The sequence below is a fragment of the Amphiura filiformis genome, chromosome 17, assembly GCF_039555335.1.
Source record: "Amphiura filiformis chromosome 17, Afil_fr2py, whole genome shotgun sequence".
In the NCBI taxonomy this organism is placed as follows: domain Eukaryota; kingdom Metazoa; phylum Echinodermata; class Ophiuroidea; order Amphilepidida; family Amphiuridae; genus Amphiura; species Amphiura filiformis.
The window spans coordinates 35419125-35445501 of NC_092644.1; the positions used below are offsets into that span (position 1 = coordinate 35419125).

The 26377-nt window shown below is 36.5% G+C and overlaps 2 protein-coding genes across 2 annotated transcripts in view; one reads left to right on the forward strand and one right to left on the reverse strand.

The window, feature by feature from the left end:
• The window catches only part of LOC140137695 (phenylalanine-4-hydroxylase-like), a 94183-nt gene extending 92127 nt beyond the window's left edge, over positions 1-2056 (reverse strand). Inside the window, exon 1 of the mRNA XM_072159450.1 lies at positions 1963-2056. Within this exon, the coding sequence (XP_072015551.1) occupies positions 1963-2016 (54 nt within the window). The 5' untranslated portion in view covers positions 2017-2056. The remainder of the gene's footprint in view (positions 1-1962) is intronic.
• Positions 2057-2725: 669 nt separating this feature from the next.
• LOC140137692 (tetratricopeptide repeat protein 38-like) lies at positions 2726-25400 on the forward strand. The gene is made up of 12 exons (XM_072159448.1): positions 2726-2896; positions 10506-10583; positions 12137-12218; positions 13825-13996; positions 15840-16013; positions 16741-16816; positions 18077-18196; positions 18929-19109; positions 20046-20211; positions 21403-21562; positions 23074-23147; positions 24174-25400. The coding sequence occupies exons 1-12, from the start codon at positions 2870-2872 to the stop codon at positions 24262-24264; spliced, it is 1401 nt and encodes a 466-aa protein (XP_072015549.1). The 5' UTR covers positions 2726-2869; the 3' UTR covers positions 24265-25400.
• The last annotated feature ends 977 nt before the right edge of the window (positions 25401-26377 follow it).

Here is a 26377-nt window from a genome sequence, read left to right on the forward strand (position 1 = left end):
CGCCATCAAAATAAATTGTCACTCCTATCCACCTCTTTAGATCTCGAGCGCACTGGCTCAAATAATCATGGATCAAAAATGAACAATTGTTGGCTAGCAATGGAAGTTCAGAAGTAAACACAGCTGATCACGACAGGCGATCACATCAAACAGAAATGGTGTCATATTGCTTCAACTCAAATTTAGAAATCAGCAAAATATCAGGCGAATGTACCTCATTTCTTAAAACATAATAAACCACTTGTCTGATCACTTGTCTGATCCTTGCCCTAATATACCGGTACATAACTTGTGTTACCAGTGTGTAGTTATTTTTTGAGAATTATTTTAAATTAGTCACAAAATTTATCAGGGGAGTACGGTAGGCCTACTACCTTTTAGTACAAATCATGACATTCTAAACTACTGCAATCCAAATACTATTTGCCACATATTCGGTCTTTCATTATCACAAAATAACAAGAAAAACATTCCCACACAACGCATATTATGCGAAAGTGAAGACAAGATGGCGACTTAATTTTTAGCCTAAAACATGGAAGTAGTATTGCTAAATATGTTTTTAAATTTATTTACTTAATATTATTATTAAAATAAAAAAGGATGAATAACAGCAATTTTATTGAACTATATTATTTCACATTATAAAAACATCAATCATACGTTGATTTGACAAAAAATACAGAAGCGTGGAGATTGACTTTGCATCGAGATTGGTGGAAAACACAGACTGGTAGGCTAAATGTTTGGCGGAAACCCACATTTTTGCGTCATTTGAGCGCTGGTTCTATCATTTCTATACAGACAATTTAGGTAGTGTTAAAATATTTTCATCATCAATGATAGACACAAAATAGGCCTATGCGGTGCAAAGAACTATGGCCATCGACAAGTTGATGCCCTTGCTCGACGCTATCACAAGATTGGGGCCGGGAGTATATGGAGACTTGAACATGGTGCCCGGGTTAGAAGCGAGGACTTGGCGGGGATGTACCCGGGATGTACACGAAATAGTGCCCGCCCTGCGGAACTAAGCCGGGACTGTAAAGTCTTATTCAGATTCCCTTTTACAAATTAAGCGTACTGCTAGCCGTCCAGCGCATATTATTTGCACAAGGTCCAATGCACATGCTTGACGTCGCGCGCGTATACGCGATGGTTAAGCTGTCAAATGAAATCTGAATAAGACTTTAACATGTTTGTCACTGTTTGTAACAGTTAGAAGGTATGTGAATTCAAATTTGCCATCAAACTGCATCATTTTACATATCAAATTGCCATTGTTTGGCATTGAGTAAAGAAAACATTTTTGTCATAGCACTTTCCGTAACAAAGTTACCTCTTGTCAAAGATTGACTTCCATCAAAAAGATTCTGCTAGCAAAATTCCCAAAAACGGCATTTAGGGGTGTTTCCAGATCTTAGTCTCATGGCGATAGCAGCTTTTTTTAATGAACTGACAACATTAAAATTCATGTGCGACATAAAAAATCATATATTTGGGTCAAGTGAAGTATAGAAAACATATTTATGTAGGTTTCCTTCACCGGCCTATTCTCGAAAAAAATTTCAATGTAAATATGCATTGTGTTTGGGCCCGGTCTCGGCGAATTTCGCTGACTAGCAAATGTGTTAACTAAGGTTTGCCTGGGATACCTACAGTTAGAGTTACAGTCATGACAGTTTCCAAAATTACATCCCCGAGTAAGTCCCCGCTATCCTCGGCCCCTGGGGGCCGGGACTACAATTGATTTGTGCATAACTTAAAAATACATTTGTGTTAAACTGAACTTGAAGTCTGAAGCTTACTGCAATTCATAAATTTGCAAAATTTAATTATTGATATGGCTTCCAAATTCGGCACCATTCACTGATGATGATGAAAAGCTTCATTTATTTTTTGACTATTTAACACCACCGTAGCCAAAAAAGAAGACAAACTTCACCAACAACATTACCATACCTCCTGCTTTGATGATCCCCTCCTCTCATATTCCCCCATCATGTCCACCGACATCTTTATTTAAGGTTTTAGCACAACAAAATGCGAGATAGATTAGACTCGCTGAGTCTCATGGACGCCGTTCCTATGTCCATCAGACTCGTATTTCCCATTTTGGATGTCAATGGGAAATACACACTTAACGATTTGCGCCGGTTAGAAACTTGAAAAAAATCTTTAAAATTTCATCAATGTATATAAAAGTGGTACCAACCGTATTGTGCTTGCTAATGTAAGACTCGGTTGAAACAAAATTAAGGATCGAAAGCATTTTAGTGTCCAAAAAGGCAAAATTATCGTCAAAGTTCTGCCGAAATCGGCACCCTTGCGAAGGGTTCAGAATTCGAATCGGGAACGAAAATATCCGATCTTTGCGATCAAAAACACAAAATTACAACTTTAAACATACTATTGGCAAAAGACATTATTACCAAACAATACAGAATAGAAAATTTGACATCATTTTCTCAAAATATTGAAAAAATGTGCTCACTAGACATCGAAAAAGTACGCAATCCAATTCCCGTTCAAACGCGTGGGAAACTGAAAGTGCGATAATCGTGACTAAGATAGATCGATTGTGTAACTTTACAAAAAATCTGCGCCACAGAAAAAGGTCACATGCAATTGTTGACAAAATATCATCTGTAAACAATGAGAGGCGGCGTTCATAATTCGTACTGAACGCAGGGCACAACGTGTAACCTTATGAACCGTCGTTTGGGTATGCGGCTTCAAAGTACAGGCCAAGGTCAATTTTGACAAGTCGTAATTCACGTAAGCCACAATAATTTGTCATTTTTATGCAGATTTTGAGAAGATCAAGTTTGCAATACCACAATAAATCGTACTCGTTTCAGCTGTCAAGATGCACAGTCAGTGGAGAGATTGTCAGGCAAGTATACACAATGTCTAGTCCGAGGTGCTCTGACGATAAGGCCAAATAAAAAAATAAACATGTTTCACGTCCCCTCCCGCTTCCTTTTTTGAGGTTTTCTCAAATAAATTTTTATTTTTTGAAATTCAGTTATAACTTTTCAAAAAATATGTCTAGGAAGTTGGGATGCTTTCTATAGCCTTGTTAAGATACAAGAAACATTTTAGGAAGGTTTTGTGATCATTAGAGGGTGTAACTCTCAGAACAACAAAAAAAAAAGGGTCTCCTCCTTTTTCCGGGCATTATTGTATGTACGGATTGTACGCTAAAACAGCTCTAAGTATGGGTATTTACACCAATTTTGCGATAAAAAAATAGAAAATAAAAAGCCCCCTCTTCCTCCTTTTTTTCGGAAACCCGGACGTGAAACATGTTTTATTTTTTACTTAGCCTAACACTCCAGTGGGACAACGAAAACGCTACGTGAACGAGCTACACAATGTCATGCTAGAATGAACACAGGACACTTCGCCCACAATGCACTTCGCCTACACGCAATTTCGCCTACACGCCATTTCGCCTACGTGCCATCTCGCCCCCTAATTAGCTATAGCGGCAATGCAACGCAATGGCATTGTGGCCCGGCATTGTGGATGTATACGATCGATGCGCACAGGATGTGTGTGTATTCAGACCGTACTCTCAATGATGCATTCATTAAATCGCCCCCATTGAATGGACGAGAATTAGTCTGGTGACCACGTCCTGGTGTAGTCTTGAGAACAGCCCGGTGTCAATAGGTGATGATTATTTTTAATGATCGTGCTGTGGTGATTTGAAGTTGTTATGTTGCTTAATGTTTATTTGTTTTTCTTCGTTTGGATTTATTAAAGCTTTGTCTGAGTGGATTTTTGGTTATATTTTCAATTTAGTTTTTTCCTTTAATTAGTGTACTGTTGTTTATGCTTTTCTTTGTTTGGTAAATTAATTTCTTTGTTTGGGATAGGCCTATGGCCTTTTGCTTGGTTTTGTTACGTTTCTAGTTCTATTTTGGCTCGGTTTGGTTTGGTTATCCTTTTCTTTATTTTGTACTGTTTTGTAGCCTACTATATACTAATTTGGTACGATCGTATTGTTTTTTGTATATTATGGGTTTTTGTTTGTTTTATTTTGTCTATATCAATTAATGTTATGTCTGTCTGTATTTTGTACTGTTTCCTTTTGATTTTCTTTATTTGGTATTGTTTTCTGACATGTTCGGGGAGGAGGGTGTTTTTTTGTTTGTTTGTGTTTTTGGGGTTTTTTTTGTCCTATTTTTGTTTTCCATTTTTATGTTTTTTTTCTTTTCTTTTCTTTTTTTTTTTTTTTTTTTTTTTTTTTTTTTTTTTTTTTTTTTTTTTTGCGTATGCTTTTCTTTGGTCTTGCTTTCTTTTGGATTTAGGCCTTTTTATTCTATTTTTATGTTTGTTTTTCTACTTTTTGTTATGTGTTATGTTATTGTTTTGTTATGTGGTTCTTATTTTTGAAAATATTTTTAGTCACAATTTTGTTTTACTTTTATTCTCCTCTTGTATTTGGTCTGATTTTATGTTTTACTGCGTGTGTTTTGGCTTCTTATTATTATATTGCCACTTTTGGTTGGATTTCTGTGGTTCCTAGCGGGTTGTTGTTGGCATCTGAGTCTGACTCGCGGTAGGCCCTATCTGATCGGTTTGGTTTGGGTCCAAGTTGGTCTTTTATAATTATAATTTTCCTTTAGCTCCCGATAATAATGATCGGCGAGCTAATACACAGATTGTAGGCGCTGGAATGAAATAGTTAGTAGCAATTTTCTTCGTTTTACCTCATTTTATTTGGCTCGAAATTAAAAGGGGATAATGCGATCAGTATACGAGCTATCAGTGAAAACTAACATTTAAATAGGATTATAGGAAGCTATTTTTTATGCAAATCACACATTATTGAAGGACCACTTCGTATGAAATGGGAAGGTTTTGTGTAAGAAAATAATGTAACAACAAAGTAATTATATATAAATATAACATATTATTGCCTTTCTCGTGTACCCACGGACAAACGAAGTATTTAAACGAATTTAAAAATATGCATAATATTGTAGGCCTACTAATCATATATTATAATGTAAGAGATGCTTTTGCATTTGTGTTGTGTATGTTATTTTTTATTCTTTCTATCTTTTTTTTTCTCAAGTTATTTGTCTTTTGTCAAAAAAAAGAATGACCATGAAGACGAATCGCAAAAGTTCCTTTTTGGGTGTGGCGGATATAGTGGACTTTCACAGTTTATCTTTTTTGACTCGGGCGAGAACTACTCTTTGACCGTTCCTCATCAGGGATATCCCTTTTAACAAAGGAGCACCTGCGCATATGATGTAGCATAAACAGTAAACACCGTCATCATGAGCTGACTCGTTATACTTAATTGCTTTGGCTTCAAGTATTTAGCATGTATCCTATATAATATATTTATTTGATTCAAATGCAAGTAAGGCTTTAGGTATTTTAGTCTCAGATCAAACCAAAAAAATTATGTATATGACATGACCATTGGCAATACAATAACGTATCAAAGGGGAAAAAGAATTAGGCCTAGGCCTCAAGAAAGAACAGGATTGAATAAAGAAAAATTAAGGACATAAGGAAAGAAAGAATTTGGACTTATGCCTGAAGGAGGAAACCGGGTTTAACAATCTAATACGGTATTCGTTTATAGTTTGAACCATGTGATTACCGACGGAATTGGACGGGAAAGAGAAAAAATGATTATAATGGGTGTACTGAAATGACATGTGAAAGACTAAGCTAAAACGAAAAGACCTTACGTTTCTCTACGCAACATATATATATATATATAGATGGTCGTCTCATGATGGAAGGGCCTTTTGATGACCAATGCTCAAAGTCTATTCGGGCCTTCCCGGAGTCCTTCTTTCTTAAATTTCTTGGTGACAAGCTCAAAGTCGAATCCTTCCCCTTATTTCTTAAGTTTCTCCTAGTATTAATTTAGTGTGCCGAAACTGTCAAGAGCCGGGCCAAGAGATAAAACCATAATAGTGTAGGCCTTCGATCGTTTTACATAATACGTTTCAACCCTGATCATGCTGATTTTTTGGCATTGTAATGTTTTAACATGTCCACTGAGTATATATACATTGTAATCAAATTCATTATGTTTGTAAGACATCGGAGCTTCCCTGGGAAAAAGTTTCAAATAAATGGAAACATTTTGTGCAATAAATGTGTTTATTGATATACGAGCTGTGATTTAATTTGAAACTTCACATGACTCGTTATTTTCCCCAGATTTGGAAGATGTAGGTTGTTTAGCTTTATATACAGGTATGATTCATTTTAAACTTCATATAACTCGTTATTTTTCCTAGATCCTGTTAACACGCGCACCGCGTCTTCTAGGTCTATCAAATACCATACATGATTTCATTTTAAACTTCATATAAATCATTATTTTGCCCCGTATTTGCCTGTTCATGTGCGCACCGTCTACGAATAGGTCTTCCCTATCTAGGCTTATCAAACACCCAGATTTGGAAGCTATAATTACTCGGATGTCGTTTGCATGATCAGGCTGGGCATACACACAATTAACACAAGTCTAAAATAATTCATTCCTTGTTTCTATTATTATAATTATTATCTTTCTTTCATTTATCATGTGTATACCTTCTTGGATATTATACATAAGCACATCATATTTCTTTACTGATTTCTAACAAACACCACCGTCAAACAAAAACAAAAAATTCAAATTCGGATTTATGCGCGCAAAAGTAACATTTTCAATTTCCGCGCTTGATTCTTCGAGATGTGTTCGTGGGGGTGTGTGTATGGAGTGTTAGGTGGGGTGGGGTGTGTATGCGGGAGTGGACGTAGAGAGAACAAATAAACAAACCAAAGTCAATGAGAAAGATTAGAGAATTACATACAGGAAAAAGAAAACAAAACACAAGTTCAGTTTAATGCGCGTAAAAGTAACATTTTCCATTTCCGCGCTCAATTCTTCGAGTAGGGACTATGTGTGTTCAATATATGAAAGGGGATGTGTGGGGGTATGGTTAAAGGTTTAGTATACCTACAGCGTCAAATATCCCATTCCTGCATTAAAAGTACGTGCATGATGATACATTCCAACCCGTGCTGCACTCCAAGAGTAGGCCTGCAAATGTCGGAAACCCCGTTCCTTCTATAGGCCTAACAGAAATTCAGCTTCAGTTTCCTCTTGTCTAAAATTTAGTAAAACTCGTAGGAGACCCGGGTCCCCGCTAGTAGGCCTATAATTATATTTGCGGTCATAAGGTATTTCGGGGGCAAAATTGTGCAATAAATAGGAGTAGGATCCAAAAAAGAGGTCTTTCGAGGGCAGTTGCTAACAAATGAGGCCTTTCGAGGAAGACCCCCCCAAAAAAAAAAAAAAAAGAGTTCTTTCTGGGCCATATTCTAAAACTTAGGACTTTTCCACAAAATGGTCTTGGGAGCTGGCCTTTTGCGTGAAAACAATAAGAAAATGATAGGTCTTTGGATGTGTAGGCCTATAAGGGAGCACGTTAATACTAATAATATTTGACAAAGAATAACCCCAAATTAAAATTTTACCGAAATCGTATTTAGTATTAACCAGTTTTGCAAACATTTGCAACTTTTTCTTCTTCGTGTGCCTCCGATACATGTAGGCCTACGTCGCAAGCACAAAACATGGCCCGTATAATTCTCGGGGTCTTAATCAAACTGAGAGCATTGTCAAGCAATCGATCGTACATCAGTGTGTAGGCCTGGCATGCGGCCGCGCGCGGGCCCCGGCCTTGTCAAGGAAGGTACATCGGTGTATTCTGGCATTTTTGCCTGCTTGGATCACGTACCATTGATTGAACATAATCACACCCGGCGTTTTCGTGTAAGTGGTAGCTAATATCCGCCGTTAACACGCGGTGCAAAAATGGGGCATAAGTCACTGCACAGCACCCCACAAAATATCTCAAAGCTGCATGCTGCTGGCGTTTGTTTTGCTAGTTGTGCACATTTGTCTTTGAAAAATTTGGCAAATATTTTTCCCCTTAATTGTTTCATTAGGCTATGTCAAAGAAGATCTTCTCTGATTTAATATCTTTTATAGGACTGCAAGTTTTAAACAGTTTTGAACATCTCAAGCTTTATTTTAAGTTATTTTAAGTGAGCCGGTAAAATGAATGATTCGGTAATAATTAAATAAAAATACACAAAACTCGCAAGCGCTTTTTGTGGCCATATTATATAAATTATTAGGCCATACTGGCCATAATTAATTTAACACTAAAAAGTATGAACTTATATGAAGTAAGTAAACATAATTTGTAAAATAAAATAACACATATAATAGGGCCTAATTGATTCTTTTGTTCATGAAAACATGCCTGTAAAAATAAAATACATAGGCCTAAGGATTTAACATAAAAATACATTTATAAGGCCTAAATTTCGGACATATTAAATTAATTATTGTTCGTGAAAATATAAGCTAATATAATGTAAAAAAGTGATGCCGATGATGGGAAACTTGGAATCAACTTTCATTACCCTTATGGTTTTGTATCATAATTCAATGGCTTTCCTTCGTCTTCATGTGCATAGTACGGACTTACAAGCACACTACCGGGTATGACATGGATAAATCAATGGCACTGTGACCGTAGCACGCAACGTATCCAGTAGGCCTATATTCCATTTCCGGGCCATTCCGTGGTTTGGCTGGCGGTGTGCAGGCACGCAGGGGACTTGTCAAGCAATCGTCGGTAGCAAATACCCGCGGTGTAAAAAGGGGCGAAACGCACAGTACAGGCCCTGCTCGCTGAAAATGGCCAAAAATTTATTATAAACACTTTATCACGTTATTAAAAACTGAAAGTTTTAACAATCAATGGTATTAAGAAAATTAAGACTGCCATATTTTTCTTTATAATTATCTTCATAAAAATTCACGTATAACACACTTTAACACGAAGTTATCAAATTAGGCCTATTAAAAATGCATGTTGAAAAAAATGCATACACATATTAAAATATTTAAAAATATTGTTATAATCACATCAACACGGTGTGTTAAAAACCGAACATAATCTACACCGGGACGCGGACCGTAGGGGCCTCAATTTATAAAACGCACACACATAGGCCCCCCCCACACACACACACCCCACCCACAGAAATTTGTTAAATATTCCCGTGCATTCATTGGAACGAATCCTTGATCGTACAGTCTGCTACCAACACAGGAACACACGACCCTTTCGGTCACATCGTCATACATCCACCGCCATTGCATTGCATAGGGGGCGAGATGGCACGTAGGCGAGATGCCGTGTAGGCGAAGTTGCGTGTGGGCGAGGTGTCCTGTTTCCGCTAGAATAAGTCAAATCATGCATGCATGAAATGAAAATGAAATGCATACATTTCATGGATAAGCTTATAAAAGTTATATCACTGCTGAGTCTGAATGAGTGTTCATCATGTCACTGTATTATGTTCATGCAGTGTTATTATAGGTAAAATATTAAATTCTCAATCATGAGACTCAGCATACATTTTGTGGTATAATACCTCGTAATAAGGGGCCGTGTAATGAGCCCGGGGTCTTCGAAAATTTGACGGGGATGTGCCACACAGACTTTCGGATGCTGACTTTCTACCAACTTTTTGCTGTTTTTGCCACCCATACCAATTTTTCACAATAAACACCCACAAAGCACCCAAATTTGCCCTAATTGGGCACTTTTAGGGACACTTTTGCCCAATGAGCCCAATGGAACGCATTGGTCTCCACTGAAAACCCACCCATCGATATATACCAAAATTGCTGAAAAGGTATCCCAAAACCGTGGCACATCCCCGTATACCTTCAACCAGGGAGAACCCCCTCCGGGCCTAGGGGAGGGTGAAATTTCAATAAAATGGTAACCACTATTGACTTTCGACTATTTTTTCATGATTTCTTCGTAAATACATCAAGTTAACGTTAAATTTCAGGATGGTAATGAGAAAAATATGATAGATTTTAAAATGATACCCAAGTACAAAAACTCATCACATTGAGAGAATGGTGGGGGGGTGATATTTTAGACTGCGGTTATAAAACCATGGTTTTTCCCAGCAAAAACCTGGAAATCCTGGCATAACTAATCATACAACATAGAATTTGTGCAATATTTTTATAACAAACGCAAACAGTTTTATATGCTCAAAAAATCTCTACAAATTTGACCAGCCATCAATGATGCAGAGTAAATCAATTGAGCAAGATGCAAGGGATATACAACAGAAGCAACAGAAGAAATATCATATATGGAATATAGTGAAAAACGTCTACCAACAGAATTGTATAATTGAAAATTGAAAATTTAGGAAATGTGTGCAACTTTGTGGATGTGTGTATCATAAAGGCCAGATATCTAGGACAGAAGAACCAGCTCATTTAACGTCCAAATGATTATGTCTGTGTTCGATCTTCCTACTAGGACTAGTATGTGTGTGCATTGTACGTACTACCCATTGTGTAGTGTGTATAGTGTGTAGTATTTACATGTAGTATAATTGTTGAATTTATCTCTTTATGTCTACAGGCATGGAGCAATTTTGGACTGCCATTAAGTACAACAAGTAATGAAGCTGCTAAAATGTATGATGCAGTTGTTGCACAGGTACAGTTGCTTTGATTACTTTGACATTAGACCAATAGACTTAATTTTTATGTTTTGTCACTTTACTCATCACTCATCAGGCTGTTTCACCCACTGCTGTGTGAGGCCCACCTCCAGTATTTTTACATAATACATGTACTTCTGTTCCCTTTGCTGCTGATGCCCAAGTTGTTGTACTCATGAAGGTGATGATGATGTCAATGTCATACAATGTACGTATCTCCAACATCTTTTTTGTCTTCCTATTCTCCTCTTTCCAGTCCTTGGCTGACATTTTGTAAGTCTCTTCGCCCACATGTTCTTGATAATTCAAGAACATGTTCTTTAATCATCTGCAAGATACCTTTGTCTGATTACAGTATCTGACTCAATCAGGCAATGAGAGGTGGAACATTTTCTGTTTCATAGCTCTCTGTTCTAGCTGTTACCAATTTCTGTTCCATTTCTTTTGTTGTTGACCAAGTCTCTGCAGTTTGGTCACAGTTGTTACCGGAGTACAAACTAGGGGTCAGTGGTGAAAATGCTAAAAATAGGGTGTCATTTACCATGAAAGGTAACTTTCTGGGCAAATATGTGCAAACTTTTGTGATAATTTGTAAGCATGAAAAAAGGGGTCATTGGGTGGCAGATTTTCTGAAAAAAGGGGGTCTATTGACAGGCATATATGACGCATGCCAATATATGCAAGTGCTCCCCCCCTTGTACCTTGTAAGGGGATAGAGATTTCCTACAGTTTATAAACAAAATGTATGTAAAGAAAAAATCTTTTTGAAAAATATTGTCATTTACTTTTAAAAATTGCTTGAAAATAATCATTTCATGTGGATTTCTCAAATATAAAAAACCACCAAAATGCAATAAAATTTTCCTAAAATGAAATATGCACAGTCTATCAACAAGCTTGGGTTTCTTAAAACATCAACCTTTCTTTGAAAGATGTGGTTGAAGTTGAACTGTGGACAAAGGCTAGCTAGGCTATTGTCATAGCTGTTATAGGCCTATTGAACAGTGAACTTTCATGCTACATTATATATTATATATATATGGTCAAAACAGTATGTCTCAAAGCTTTACAAAGAAATTTAAAATCCAATGCGGAATGCGGGTACTAACCCTCTTTTTTTCCCCCAATTAACTTAAATCAAAGTTTGTGATTTTGGATTCAACATTGGTACTGAGCAAGTCAGTATTAACTGAGACTAGCAACTAGTCTCAGGTATTGATAATAGCAACTCAATTTTTAAAATTTTCTGAGTGGATCAGATCGGGTCACATATTATATTCATAATGACACTTTACAGAAAGTAAATTAGTGAAAAATTTTCAAAACTTACATTCTTATTACATCATGAACAATTTTCTCACACTTCTTCCACCAAAATGCTTTATGCTTTTAACATGTTCATAGCTTTGAAAATATTTTCTTTGTCTTGACAGGCACTTTCTAGGCAGTTCATTTACATCAACACTGGGCATCATTAATCAACTAATTTTCTACTTAATATGAACATGGATGATGTCTAATCGTGCTTTGGTTAAATTTATTATTCTAGTATGTTGGAGTTTACAGCGATAAAAGCGTAGGTGGGATCCGTAAGGCACTTGGGACCATGACAGACGCTGATCCCAACTTTGGTGAGTATTGTTTATTATTATATAATATGAAGCTTCCATCTATACCACTTATTTTTAGTACTGAATGACGTTTAAATCAAACTGTTCAGTATTTTTACAAAACTGTTCAATATATCTTGATACCCGCACGCTCATCACAATACCCAGAAGGCACGCATCACATAAACGCAGTATTCACGGAGAGCGTTCACAAACAGTGATTGAGACTAATTTTGGTACTGCACGACTCCCCTGTGATGTGCAGCAAGTCATGTTGTCCTCATGGCTTTACAAGCAGCACAAAAACTGCAGCTAAAATACGGCGATTTCATCGGGTATAATCTGAGTTAATCAGGTCAGTATCTTAATATTGACGGTGCACAGAGAACATGGTTTAATACTGCTTTCACGGCGGTATTGCAGTAGTTAGGCCTACAACATTTTCACGGTAAGCTTACTCAATTGTCTGCGTGGTGCGTGCGTGTGCATTCAATCAACACAATAACAAGGCCAGCCTAGCCTTGACTAGGCCTAGCCTATGTGTATACCTAGGCCTGTGTCTATAAACAGCCTTGTGTTTCTGATGCATGAATGTTTTCATTTATGAGTTTCAGTCAGCTTCATATTATATAATAATAATAATATTGGATGAAAGCTTTATTTGGGTTGTATGAGAATATACTGCACTTGCCATGAATGATATTATCATTCATGGCACGTGCAGTATATTCTCATACAACCCTCAATGCCATCCAATATTATATAAGTGTCTAGAGAAGTTGGGCACAATGTTAACACTTGACCTGTTTATTGCAAGGTAGTTAAGCTAGTGCTGTGTGTCATTAGCTCTCCTGTTTTACTGCAGATCAGAAGATATCGGTGTTATAAAAACAATGGCCGCTGGTAGCAAGAATTTTCGCACCACTTACGTCAAAGTTCACTTTTCGAAGGGCAAACTGTTGTTAGGAAAACAAAAACAAACTGGTAAAAAAATTAACTGAATGACCTCAAAACGTCGTCTGTGAATATAAGGAACTATCACCCTTGCGAGTGAAAATACAGCTTATTTAGCCATGTCCACATGGGGCCATCAGGAAAAATATTTTCCTAACACATGCACATTGGACTAACACCACCGCTATGGTACTTCACAACATAATATATTGGAAAGAAAAGTGCAAATGTTGGCGGGTCATTTTTAGTTTGGCACAAATAATTTTGACAAAAATGATGTCACAGATATAAACATCAATCTCCTAATTTGCATATAGCCGCCATTCCTGAGCTAGCACGTCCAAATCCCTGGTCCCCTATCGGTCTAGGTATATATATGATGATTAGATGGTTTATTGTATAAAAAGAATTGGGTCACGCCAGGGTCACACGATATTACCCACCTTGTTCAGCAAATGAGGTGTAGATATTTCATGACGCGAGTAAGTCAGAACCCCACCTCTATCTTTACAAACTTCTCTGATAAACAGTGTAATGCTGTTCAAGTTAATGGATGGTGTTGTGTTAAACCTTATATAAGACAGAATGTAGAGTGAACTAGGCCAAACTGACTTGTAACAAATAAGAGTAAATAATGATGCAATCTGTGGTTTTTGTTTTTCATTTTTTTCAGTATTAGGGAGTGCTTTGGCCAACATCCTTAGTGTCTGTGGGACCAGTCAGAATGCAAATACTAATGATGACATCAGAAAATCTATTGACAAGATGATGATGATGATGAACAACAACAACATCACCGCCAGGGAGAGGCTACATGTAGAAGCTGTCAAGTGTTTTGCAGAAGGGTAAGTGAAATGGATCAAACCAAATGACTGATGAAGCTCTAGCAGCTGTGACTCACAAATTTGAAGATGTATGGCACACCGACATCGCCTGGCTAATAATTACTTGGTACAGCAGAGACACTAAAATCAATACCCGGGATCGATACATGTGAATGTGCTATGCACGATTTGATATTCAGACGATAAATCTTTGGATACCGGGGTAGAAAATGATGAATATCTCCGTAATTTTTTATTCTAAAGAAGCCATATTTTTTTCCTTGCACTTGAATATATGTACATGTGTTGAAAGGATATGATAGTCGTTAGCTTGCGTATTGCAAAAGAACCATGCGTATTGAGCTCAAAACTGACAAAAATTCTGATTTTATGTGTGCCGAACTATAGCGCAGCATTTTTTACCTATGCACAATCCTGGAACCTTGGTTAGATGAGTGTATTTTTGAAGTACAGTCAACAGTACCGGGATGATCTCCTGCTCTTTACGAAAAGCCTGTGACGTTCTTTAACATGCACACTACATTAATGTGAGAAAATATGCATGTACACGGGACTGACAGCTTATAGTGCCCTCCGAAGCACTAAGCAAGTAGAGTGAAGTGCCTTGCTCAAGGACACAAAGAGCCAGCTGAGCTTAAGCGCAATAAGTGGACACCCAGAATCGAACCCGGGACCCTTGGGTTCCCAGTCTAACGCCTTAACTGCTTGGCCACGCTCCCCTCAAGCAGCAGTCAGAGCTCTCTGATTCTTCCTCCTTATGATTTCTTTTGTTTGCTCTTCTTATCAGATATAAGTTCATAGAATTGCTTTGTTGTCCTCCACCATGCACTTTTCAGTAGTATTCTACACATTTCAGGGTATGGTAAAAAAATGTCTGAAGAAAGTGTGATTTGCACTATTTTACCATCATATCACTTTGTTTAAATGTTTTCATTAGTTTATAGAATGAAGAAAACTTTTGCAAAAGACCTTTATCATAATTCAGATTTGCCAAAATTCTGAAAGTCTGACACTCTCAAATTTGTCCCGAATTGGAAAATAGTTCTAATAGCATTCTTTTGTACATTAAAATAAAACTATTTCCCATTTTTATAAATTTGGATCTTTTAGCATTCTTTTGTACATTAATTAAAGTGGTACTACACCCCTTGATAAATTTGTGACTATTTTTGCATTTTTCTCAAAAAATAATAACACACTGGTAACAAAAATATATTTTAAGAGGTACCGCTAGAATGTACCTCATTTCTTAAAGGGCATTTCGTGATCCACAGCCTCATCCCCCACTTTTCTCAAAAAAAAGTTGAGATTTTTATATCACTGGAAACCTCTGGCTACATAATGTTTATGTACAAAATATTTCTTGCAGATTAATTCGTTTTGCAAAGATATCGTGAAATTTGAATTTCGTTCTGGTGCACCAGAACGAAATTACAACGCATTGTCTATGGAGCAGTGTAATACACATAATCATGCATAACTCGCAAACGCAAAAATCGGAATTAACTGAAATTTTGGGAATAAGCTTTTTTCGTGGTCATGTACTGAAAAATGTCATAAAAAGAGGATGCTAGGATCACGAAATACTCCTTTAACATATATAATGAACACTTGTCTTGAATCACTGAAATTTCAGTGAAGTAATTGGATTCCTTGCCCCTATATACATAACTTTTGTTACCAGTGTGTATATAGTTATTTGTTGAGAAAAATGCAAAATTAGTCACAAAATTTATCAGGGGGTGTAGTACCACCTTATTGAACTTGGATTTTTCCAATCTGTATGCAAAACCACCTGTTGCTCTGACCAATCCATTGTTTTCTCTAAATGCTGTTTGTACAGGGACATGGAAACTGCTTGCAGCAAGTGGGAGACAATACTAGTAGATCACCCGACAGACATTGTTGCTATTAAATTAGCGCATGATGGCTACTTTTTCACAGGTCGATCAGAGCAGATGAGGGATTCAACAGCACGGGTACTGCCACACTGGAACAAACACATGCCATTCTATGGGTAAGTTCATTCAGGCTTGTGTAACAGTATACAAATATTAACTGTCTTTGAGTGTGATGGTCGAAATATAATCGCGAGGTGAAAGATGGATTGTTCCATTCCACGAGCCGGAACGGCGAGTGGAATGGAACAATACATCTTTCACCAAGTGATTATATTTCAATCATTACACAAATTTAAGACAGTTAATATTTGTTTTATATCACTCGTACATAAATTCTATTACTAAATACAATTTAAGGTAGGAAATACATTTTTTCATCAACATAACACCATGTTTTGCCGTGATATACTTCACATTTTGGGGGCCACCCCATAACTAAATCGGCGAGTCTAGAGTCAGCGCACGGCTTGGCACAGGCGCACTACGGCAAAGCACATGATGGTAAAAACTATCACACGGAGAGGCTGATGGTAAAAATGATAAATGGTGATCAACCAATGAACTGTCTAGAATTTATGTATGAGTGATATAATATACAAATATTGACTGCTATGAGGGGCATGGTTAAAGTTATAGGCCCAAGGTGATCTCAAAACCCATAGGTATTAGTGTGTAGAAGTTTGAAACAACAAATATACCAAGCCCCTAACTATTCTAAACAGAAACGGGTAACATCACAAAAAATAATGCCACTTAAATATCCCGGTAGGCAAATGTCGTATTAATTTTGCACTAAATTATAGCTTTATTGTCATGTTTTGTTTCTGTGTCTTGTTTCCCTAGAAACCTTCTTGGTAACCATGCATTTGGGTTGGTAGAAACAAATCTTTTCAAAGAAGCTGAAGATACAGCTAGAGAGGTATTGTATAAAACACAATTATATTGTCTTGTCTGAACTAATCTAAACCATAAAACACAACCTAAGCCTAGCATACAACCTAACATTAATAATTCAGTAACATAGCCAGGATTTTAGTGTGAGGGGGCAAAGCCAAATTTTTGTCCCCATTTGTCAATTTTTTGTCCTAGTAGTTGTAGTCATTTTCAGGACACTTTACTCTTTGTCATCCCCATTTTCTCCCTGAAAAATTTCTGTGGGGGAAGTTTGCCCCTAGCTCCCCCTGGCTACACCCCTGCCTAAATTCTCACCCTAAACCTTAACCTAATCCCTTAAGGGATGGGGTATGAACATGTGGACAGTATTTATTGTGGGACATTAGAGCACATCAGACATATCGAATTGCATTCTGAATACGAAGAATGTCCTTCTGATATCAAATAATTTTGATTTTTTGAAATTTGCAATGTAATACACATTTTATGGCAAATGATTAAAATTGATATTTTTGATATTTAACAGTACTCAAGTAAACTTTATAAATCTGATGATTTATACTTAAAATGAGTGTATGTTGGGATGAAAAGCCGACGATCAATTGAAAATTTTGACCTTTTCGTTTTGAAGATATGGATTTTTTCCCAAAACACCAAAAAATATTAGGTCTTTTTGGGAAAAAAATCCATATCTTCAATATGAAAGGTCAAAATTTTCAATTGATCGTCGGCTTTTCCTCCCAGCTACATACACTTTACTTAATATATCATTAGATTTATAAAATTTACTTCAAGGACTGTTATATATCAAAAATGTGAAAAATATCAAATTTTAATAATTTGTCATAAAATATGTATTATATCGTGAATTTCAAAAAATAAAATTATTAGATATCAGAAAGACATTCTTCATATTCAGAATGCAATTCGATATGTCTGATGTGCTCTCATGTCCCACAAAAAATACTGTAGAAACGCTCAAAACGCTCATTCCAGATCCCTTAATCCGAACCCGAAAATTACTTATTTCAAAATTGTGCCCATTTTCTCACTTTTCAAATATAGATCAACGATTTGTTCTTTGCTAGGGTCTAGATAGTGGGGATAGTTTTTCCCCCAGCTCCCCCTGGCTACACCCCTGCCTAAATTCTCACCCTAAAACATAACCTATAAACCTATCTTAATCCTAACGCTAAAGCAAATCCTAATCTCTCAGTTTAACATTATTTTAAAATCTTGCCCGTTTCACTTTCAAATATAGATCAATGATTTTGGTTTTTTCTAGGGTCTAGATGTGAATCCCTATGATGCTTGGTCCACACATTCACTCAATCATGTGATGGAATATACAGGGAGACACAAGGAAGGCATTCAGTTCCTCAACTCAACTCTGGGAACTTGGGATGTAAGTATGAGATATATATACCATATGTGACACAATCTGGTCCATGGGGGGCTAAAGGCAGCAAATTTGAAACTGAGATAAAGGTAAAAATATGGAGTCAAAAAACAAGTAAATACATAAGAAAATAGACATCAAAAAACTTTGTAACTTTAGAACAAAGTATGCTAGACCTTTGGTGTTTTCAGTAAATGATAGCTTATTGTATGTATAATGTAATAATTACAGTAACTCAATTTTCAAAAATGCCTCCTTTGGCCCCCATAGACCAGATCGTGTCACATATTGTCTTACTTGCATACCATTTAGTCTGTAAGCAAAATATAGCTCATTTCTGAAAATATATCATTGATGGTATCATTAATGGTATCTTGTGATCAAGTGTAAAATCATGTTTTGATGTAAAATATGTCCACTTTTTTGGCGAATCCATTATTAAGTCCTTCATACGCTAGTCGCTAGGGCAAAATACCATGCTGTGCCAAGACGAAAGATAACTGCATGCATACCATCTTACGTGCAACGCAAAGGATACATGCAATCATGCAGTTTAATATGCACCAACAAGCTGTTCTCTATTGCCATATAGAACACAGGCAAGAACCAGTGAAATTCAAGGAAAAACAACAACTGTTTAAAATGAAGGTGCTGCGTGTCATGCCCTACACACACCTTAGCTATGTGCTGGGCATCACTGTTTAATATGAAGTTGACTATTAATTTCTCTTTATATAGAAATGTGACATATTTGCCAGCCATAATTACTGGCATTGGGCAGTGTTTCACATAGACAGAGGGGAATACGAGGAAGCTCTAGGAATTTATGACCAAGACATAGCACCAAGGGCACTGAAGATTAAAGGGATGCTAGAAATCCTGGATGCAACATCATTTCTCTATAGGTTAGAACTTGAAGGTATGTTATGATAGCATGACTTATAAATTAATATGCAACTTATGTGAAACATGTGGTTTTTTATCCCCACGGCTCTTTTAGCCATGTTCCGTTTTGGTTAGGTTTTTCTTTTTTCCCAATATCTGGAGCAGGGCCAAAGGTTCTGAATCTAATTAGATTGCCAGCATAAAATATGGTAATTACGCAGCCGTTGCATAATTTATGCATATGGTTAATTAGTAACAAGAATAATGCCTGCATTGTGCATATGACGGCATTTCAGGTGTGTTGATTCTGACTGTTTATGACCCCATTTATGACCAACTTAAAAGAGGGCTATGGAGAACAACTTTCTATTTCAGTTGAAAGCCATAGAGACATAACCTTAATCTAATACACAGGGAGTGTTAATTTCAAATGGGATTACATGAATGGATGATTTCATTTGAAATCTACACCCCTATGCTGAAGATAAAGGTCATATCAATACATAGGGGTGTATGGATTTCAACTGGAATAGCCCAATATCAATACATAGGGGTGTATGGATTTCAACTGGAATAGCACAATATCAATACATAGGGGTGTATGGATTTCAACTGGAATAGCACAATATCAATACATAGGGGTGTATGGATTTCAACTGGAATAGCACATGAGTATTACCAACCTGTCTACACGATTTGTTACGATGTAATTGCACGTAACGAATCGTGCATGATATTGTCTGCACGATTCGTTACGATGTGATCACCGGCGATGTCGCCCTTTTCTTTGCACCATGGACCATACAACCCTATTGGAGGGTTCTGTTCCAGTATTCCTGTAGATGTAGATGTCTATAACTTAAGCTGTAGATTTCACAATTTAGTTAAGTATAGTAAAGTAAAGTATAGTAAAGTATAGTAAAAATGAATTACCCATGGAATCTAAGAGTTTTAAACTCTTTTCTAACAGGTCAGAATGTGGGTGATAGATGGCAAGATATCATTGATTTATGTCGACCTCACGTAGAAGACCATGTGATCATGTTGAATGATATTCATGTATTGATGGGGTGCTTAGGAGCAAGACATACTGATTTGACCAAGAAACTCATGGACACACTTAGAGAATATGTCAGGTAGGTTTTCTATGATCAGTTGTAGGTCATACTTAAACATGTAGCTTGAACCCCTCATGATGTTAACTCTCTTCACGCGGGTGTCGACTGCAGACGACAAGTTTTAAAAAAAATTCAAAATGCAAAAATTTCATAAATGTAAATTTACATGACCATATTTGGAATCAGCATGAAAATTGCATTAAAATGAGTACAAACAAGCCTAGTATCGGTTCAGTAGTTCTTAAGATAGCTCTTGATATTTTGAGAAAATATTTCAAAACTTGAAATATTTTTATTGAAGCGCATGGCTAGCACGCAGAGCATTAAGCTATAAGCCCCTGCACACATTGTTACTTCACACATAGAGAGTATGTCAGGAGGTGTTCTGCGATCACAGGTGGATTTCACATAGCTTAAATCATTTTCATACTCTTACATGTAGTAGATAGTGAGAACCAATCAGAGCAATTGAGAGCATATGTTAGAAAAATGCTAGGAGTGCATCAATTTTGTATAATGCGCAGACGTGTACTCCGCATATTGCTTTTTACGTGTTCATTTTTCTTGCGGGTTGATGCATTTATTTTTGCTCGCATTTCCCAACGTTTTAGTGACAATTTTGTTATAAAAATGGCATTTAATGCATCAACATCTCTATACGCTTGTAATAGTTTGTACAATTTCACTCCCAACAAGTGATATGCATATAACCTATAATCATAAGTAACTTTTTGTAAAGTTACAATACACCTTTATGTATTATTGTAACTTAATAATAAGCAGACTGCTTGTAGCTGTACAGTTATGGGTTTTGTTATGAATTCCTTGTACAGAAGATGTATATATCAATTGAATATCTTGCTGATATAAAACATATTGTTACTTATGATGCTCTTGACTTATTACAATGTATTGTAAGTGTTAGGAAAATCCAGATATAGACACATCCAGAAAATATTATGCGCACAATAACTGAGTTTTTACCTGAGACACCCAACTAAAAGTATTCCTGTGGTCATTAGGATTAAAAAAAAGTATAGTTTGAACTTGCAAGAATCGGTCATAACATACGATTCGCCAGTTTTCAATTATGAATATATAATTGAATTTCCTTAGAAATTTCAGAATCTTTGTGATGTTTTTATATGTGTACATGTAGCTGCATATATCTAATCCTCATTCATCTGTCATGCTCTTTTTACTTACCAGTCAACATTCAAAGCAACACAAGAGTGGTGTTTTTCAAGATGTTGGGTTGCCACTATGTGAAGCTTTTGTTGCAGCTGATGATGGTGACTATGCCAAAGCAGTAGACCTCTTACATCCAGTGAGGTACAAAGTTGTTAACATTGGAGGTAGTCATGCACAGGTATGTGAAAGGTTACATGGGATATTCCAGTTGAAATCCACATGCCCCCTATGGTAGACAGAACCTTAATCTTCAAAGTTCAAATGAAGTCAGTCATTCAAAGGAATTTCTTTTCAGTAAAAAGTGGTACTTTTCGTAATTTTTGGTTTTTACTGGGGGGGGCAACAGGTGGGAGCAAGAGTTCTGACTGGATTTCCCCCATGCCCCCCCCTGCCACTGGTCATTCATGTAACCCCATTTGAAAGTCAGTGAAGTCACACTCCCTGAGTGAAAGATTAAGGTCATGTCTTCCATAGGGGGTGTATGGACTTCAACTGGAATAGCCCATTGTGTGGCTAAACAGTCTACAATCAAAAGTGAGTTAGTCAGTGCATAGACTAATATTAAATAGATGGTGCACCAACTGGCAAAGTCCAGCATCATCTGTTAATGAGGGCCAATCATTTCACGAAGTGCAAGAGATAAAAATGCTATGCACACCCTGCACCTGCACAAATGCACATGCATGTTATGCTGTGGGTAAATTGTTAGACATGGGTGATAGAACGATCGGCCCTCATGAGTACTGAGAATTTTTATCCGAGCCAAAGGATGGGAATTTTGTCTGTTAGGCACCATCTGTATTTCTTTGGTTTTAGTCACTAGGTTTGTATAGTCTCATGTGTGAGATACACTGTAGGGTCAAACAAATTCAGGTGAGTGTCATATGACCCACACCAGATTGTTAGTCATTGCCAAGCTACCCTAAAGGAAAGAATAGTAAGGACGTTTGATGTCATTCAAGAAATCAGTACTGTTGTGCTGTTCACTTATTATCATAAGTTTGCAAATTCGAGTCACATCATAGCCAACCTTTTATATCTTTGGGTAAGGCACTTAATCCTGTTTGCTACACTTCACTCAGGTGTAAATGGGTATCTGCTTATGCCTATGCTGAGAAGGGAAGCATTATGTTCATGGGAGGAGTATTATACCTCCCACAGTAACATTACACATGAAGGATTGTATCCCAAATCGCTTGGAAAGAGAGATGGACACTCTGGTCTGTAAACACATGAACTGTAACCTTTTAAACTTGCATCATGTAATAATGATTGATTTAAGTAGAACCATCTCCCTCACACCACTGTATTCAGTCAATTTTGTGGGAACTACATGGAAATCAGATGTTAACTGCATCATTCCACAACATTGATTGAGGGGAAATATACACTACTCTGAAATACCAAGGGAGAACAATGCTTGTGCATAATTTGATTTGTCATCCCATGAATAAATAAAAATTAAAAAATAGATAAAGTTGGTATTATATAGGTTTTGGTCATTTTAAACTTCTGGATGACTATGGAATTTATAATACATGTATATTCAAGTTAATGAATACACGTTGTTACGTATACACTGCTCATTTATGCTCCCAAATTCACCTTCAGTATTAATGATAAGTGTGTAAGGTATTTGTTGCAGCATTATTGTTCATTTTCAAATATTTTCCTGTTTGTTTGTTTCAGAGGGATGTCTTCAACCTATTTCTAATTGATGCTGCATTAAAATCACCTGAAAATAGGCATCGTAAACTGGCAAGGTAGGTATGAGTCTAGCATATGTAGTACAAGCAGTAATTGACCTTATGATTGATTCATCTCAACCAGGCTTTTCTTTAATCCTTACAAGCCGAAATGCTGTTTTACCGGCATCATAAAGTATTGCATAATTATACCCGAAATGCTGTTTTTCCGGCATATAGATGATGCCAATACAACCTTTGACATTTGGACCATTTAGGTCAATTAGATAGCTTGTTTATATATAGCGGGAGTTAGGCATACAGGGTCAGGTCAAGGTTTCTGCTAAATTTGCAGCAAAAAGAGTGAACAAAACCACCAAAAAAAGGCATGTCAGCGGCCAATGTTTTGGCTGCCGTACTCGACGATAATGATGAAGATATGGATGCTTCAGATTATGAGATTGAAAGCAGTGATGTGCGCAGCACATTGAAAGTGGGGGGGGGGGGGGCAGGTTGTTCAGTGCCCTGAATGGAGTCTGATTAGGAGTGTAAACAAGCAGAATGACTGATTTCCCCCGACTGACCAACAAAAGTGGGGGCCTGTGCCCCCCTGCCCCCCTTTGTGCACGCCACTAATTGAAAGTGACTTTGAAAGGGAAAAAGATCTCATCTGTCTCCTGAAATTTTGTTTCAAGTTTTGAATCGCATTAGGCACAACTCCCATACGACGAGCAATTTCTTTCACTGGTACATTTTCATTCAGCAAACCTATTGCTTGACCACAAAGGAAATCGGGCAAACACGGCATTATTAAAATGTGACTTTTCACATGTAATGAACTACTGGCGATGTATGGTCTATTCTCACTGCAGTACATATCCCACCCAATTCAGCCATTTATCATTTTAAATTAAGATTTAAACACCTGCTTTGCTTTTGATCAAGAATACCAAAGATAAGTTTAAAAAAACAGCACATGAATATTCCTTGCCTACTGTATTGTTTGAGAGTTGACTCAGATGCAGCTTTTAACACTGTTAAAAATGGTCTCTTTTTGTTCTCTAGTAAAATTAATAACTACATTATATTCTGCACTTGTTTCAGGTGTTTATTGACTGAACGAAAAGCGATGAGGAAGAACTCACCCTTAACAGACAGGTTAATAGCACGCTCACTGGCATTACATGTGGACTGAGATAAATCTATTCTTCAAATCTGTGCTTAACTCCGCTGATGTAAATGCCAACTCAGAAGTGCAATAGTAAGCTATTGTGATTCATTTTTGTAAGTGTCATAAATAATTTTAAAGTGTTTGTACTGAGCAATGTTTGGGTGTTGGGATGGTTCTTGTTACAATCTCCTGGAGATTCTTCCTAAACCTTTAGGTAAACAGATAAAGCAATTAATGAACTATCGGCTAATTCATTAGATTCTTTTAATGAATGAAACCATCACAAACATTTAAGCTGCTGCACTGTGATCTTAGTTTATGCATGTGTATGTCATGAACACATGATGGTGTGATCAACAAGTGTGCCGCTGTTGCTGTCATGACTATCAACTACCATGTGATAATGAATACCTGAAAACCAACCAAATTGTGTAGAGATTTTTGACAAGACACATCAACTGAATAAGAATCAGAATTAATGCTAAATGTGTGTTATCAACATCGTTACGTGCAAAGATTCATCAAGTTATCACAGTTGACAATTCGCTGGTGAAGTGATGTTATAATCGGATTAACTACCATAGCAATAGGTGAAAACAATTTTTGAATATACCCCGCTGCACTAGTACATTTGTTTGTACATTTACACGGTAACTTTGCATTGAACCATATCATGCTGATCAATCGCACCTGTAAGAAAAGTATCTTTGAAAAGAGCACTATTGTATTCAATTTATGATTGCATACATACACAGGTGCAACCTGCTTGTAGTGCAGCGCAATATATTCAATAATTGTTTTCACATATTGCTATGGTGGTTAATCCGATTATTTGCCAGCGAATAGTCAATTAAATATAATTTCATAAATAATTGATCAAAAGATTAAACTAATTTGGTTCTATTGCCAGAGGAGTCAATTATAAGTTATGACACAAAATGTGTTGTAGCACTTTGAGGTTATCCACAAAATAAGCTCTGAAATGGTACCCTTCAGCTGGTTTTGTAAAGCAGTGGAAAATATGCTATTGATGAAATGATGGGGAACTGGTTTTCAAGGAGAGATTGGAGAAAAAAAAGTTGTAATTATCATAGTAGAAATGCATTAATTGCAATGCACTCATCATGATATGTATACAGCACTTGAAAGAACATTTTTTTTTTTTCATTGGTATAGTATAAGATATAGCACATGATTTAAATCACATGATTTTTTTCAAAAAAATCACTGATTTAAATTAACTTTTAAAATATAAGTTCATTTCTTTCTTAAATTAACTGTTTTACTTCATTCCCAATGCTTTAACAACTTTTGGATATAATTAAAATAACTCTGTGTTTTCATTTTATCTATTGCTAAAAATTCATCTTCAATGTAGAATTTAACAGTTACTTTTGGCCCTGTAACAATTGATGAGGGTGCATAAAATTTGTACCCAAGGGCCCATATGGCCATTGAAAATTTTGGTTTATTTCTAACACTGCTTATTTTAGTATCCTTGGATATACGTTTAATTGATAGCTTAGTGGCGAGAGTATTGCTCTGAAATCTAAGAGGTGCCAGGTTCAAATCATGGTTAAGAATCACCTGATGGAAATGGGTAGCTTATAAATGTACAGAACCAAAATTTCCAACAAATAAAATTCTGGATATTTTAGCTTGCCATGAAAAATGTATTGACCAAAACTACATTTATAACTGCTGTATTGCAACATTTTTACTGTCTCAAATGTTATTACCGGGGTATATATTATATGAGTTTTTATATGATGCGTACACTTTATCTTATCTGTATATTTTGTACACCTTGAATCTTGTAAAAATCAATTATTTTAATATGTTAAAACTGATGAACCACTGAATTATGCCAGGGAAAGCAGACGATTAACATGATTTTGTGGACGTAAAATGTAATATCTGTTCAGTGGAAAACAATCTTGTCAGAGCATTTAAACGCTGGGCAGAAAAAACCTCCTATATGATTGTGGCCCCTGAACATGATTAAAACAAACCTGCTAAAAGGTTTTTCACTTGGTTTTGACAAATTACCTCTAATTAGCTGCTAAAAGGTTACATAGGTGCCAAATAGGCGGTTTTGCTTTAAAACATGTTCAGGGGCCAATGACACATAGGAAGT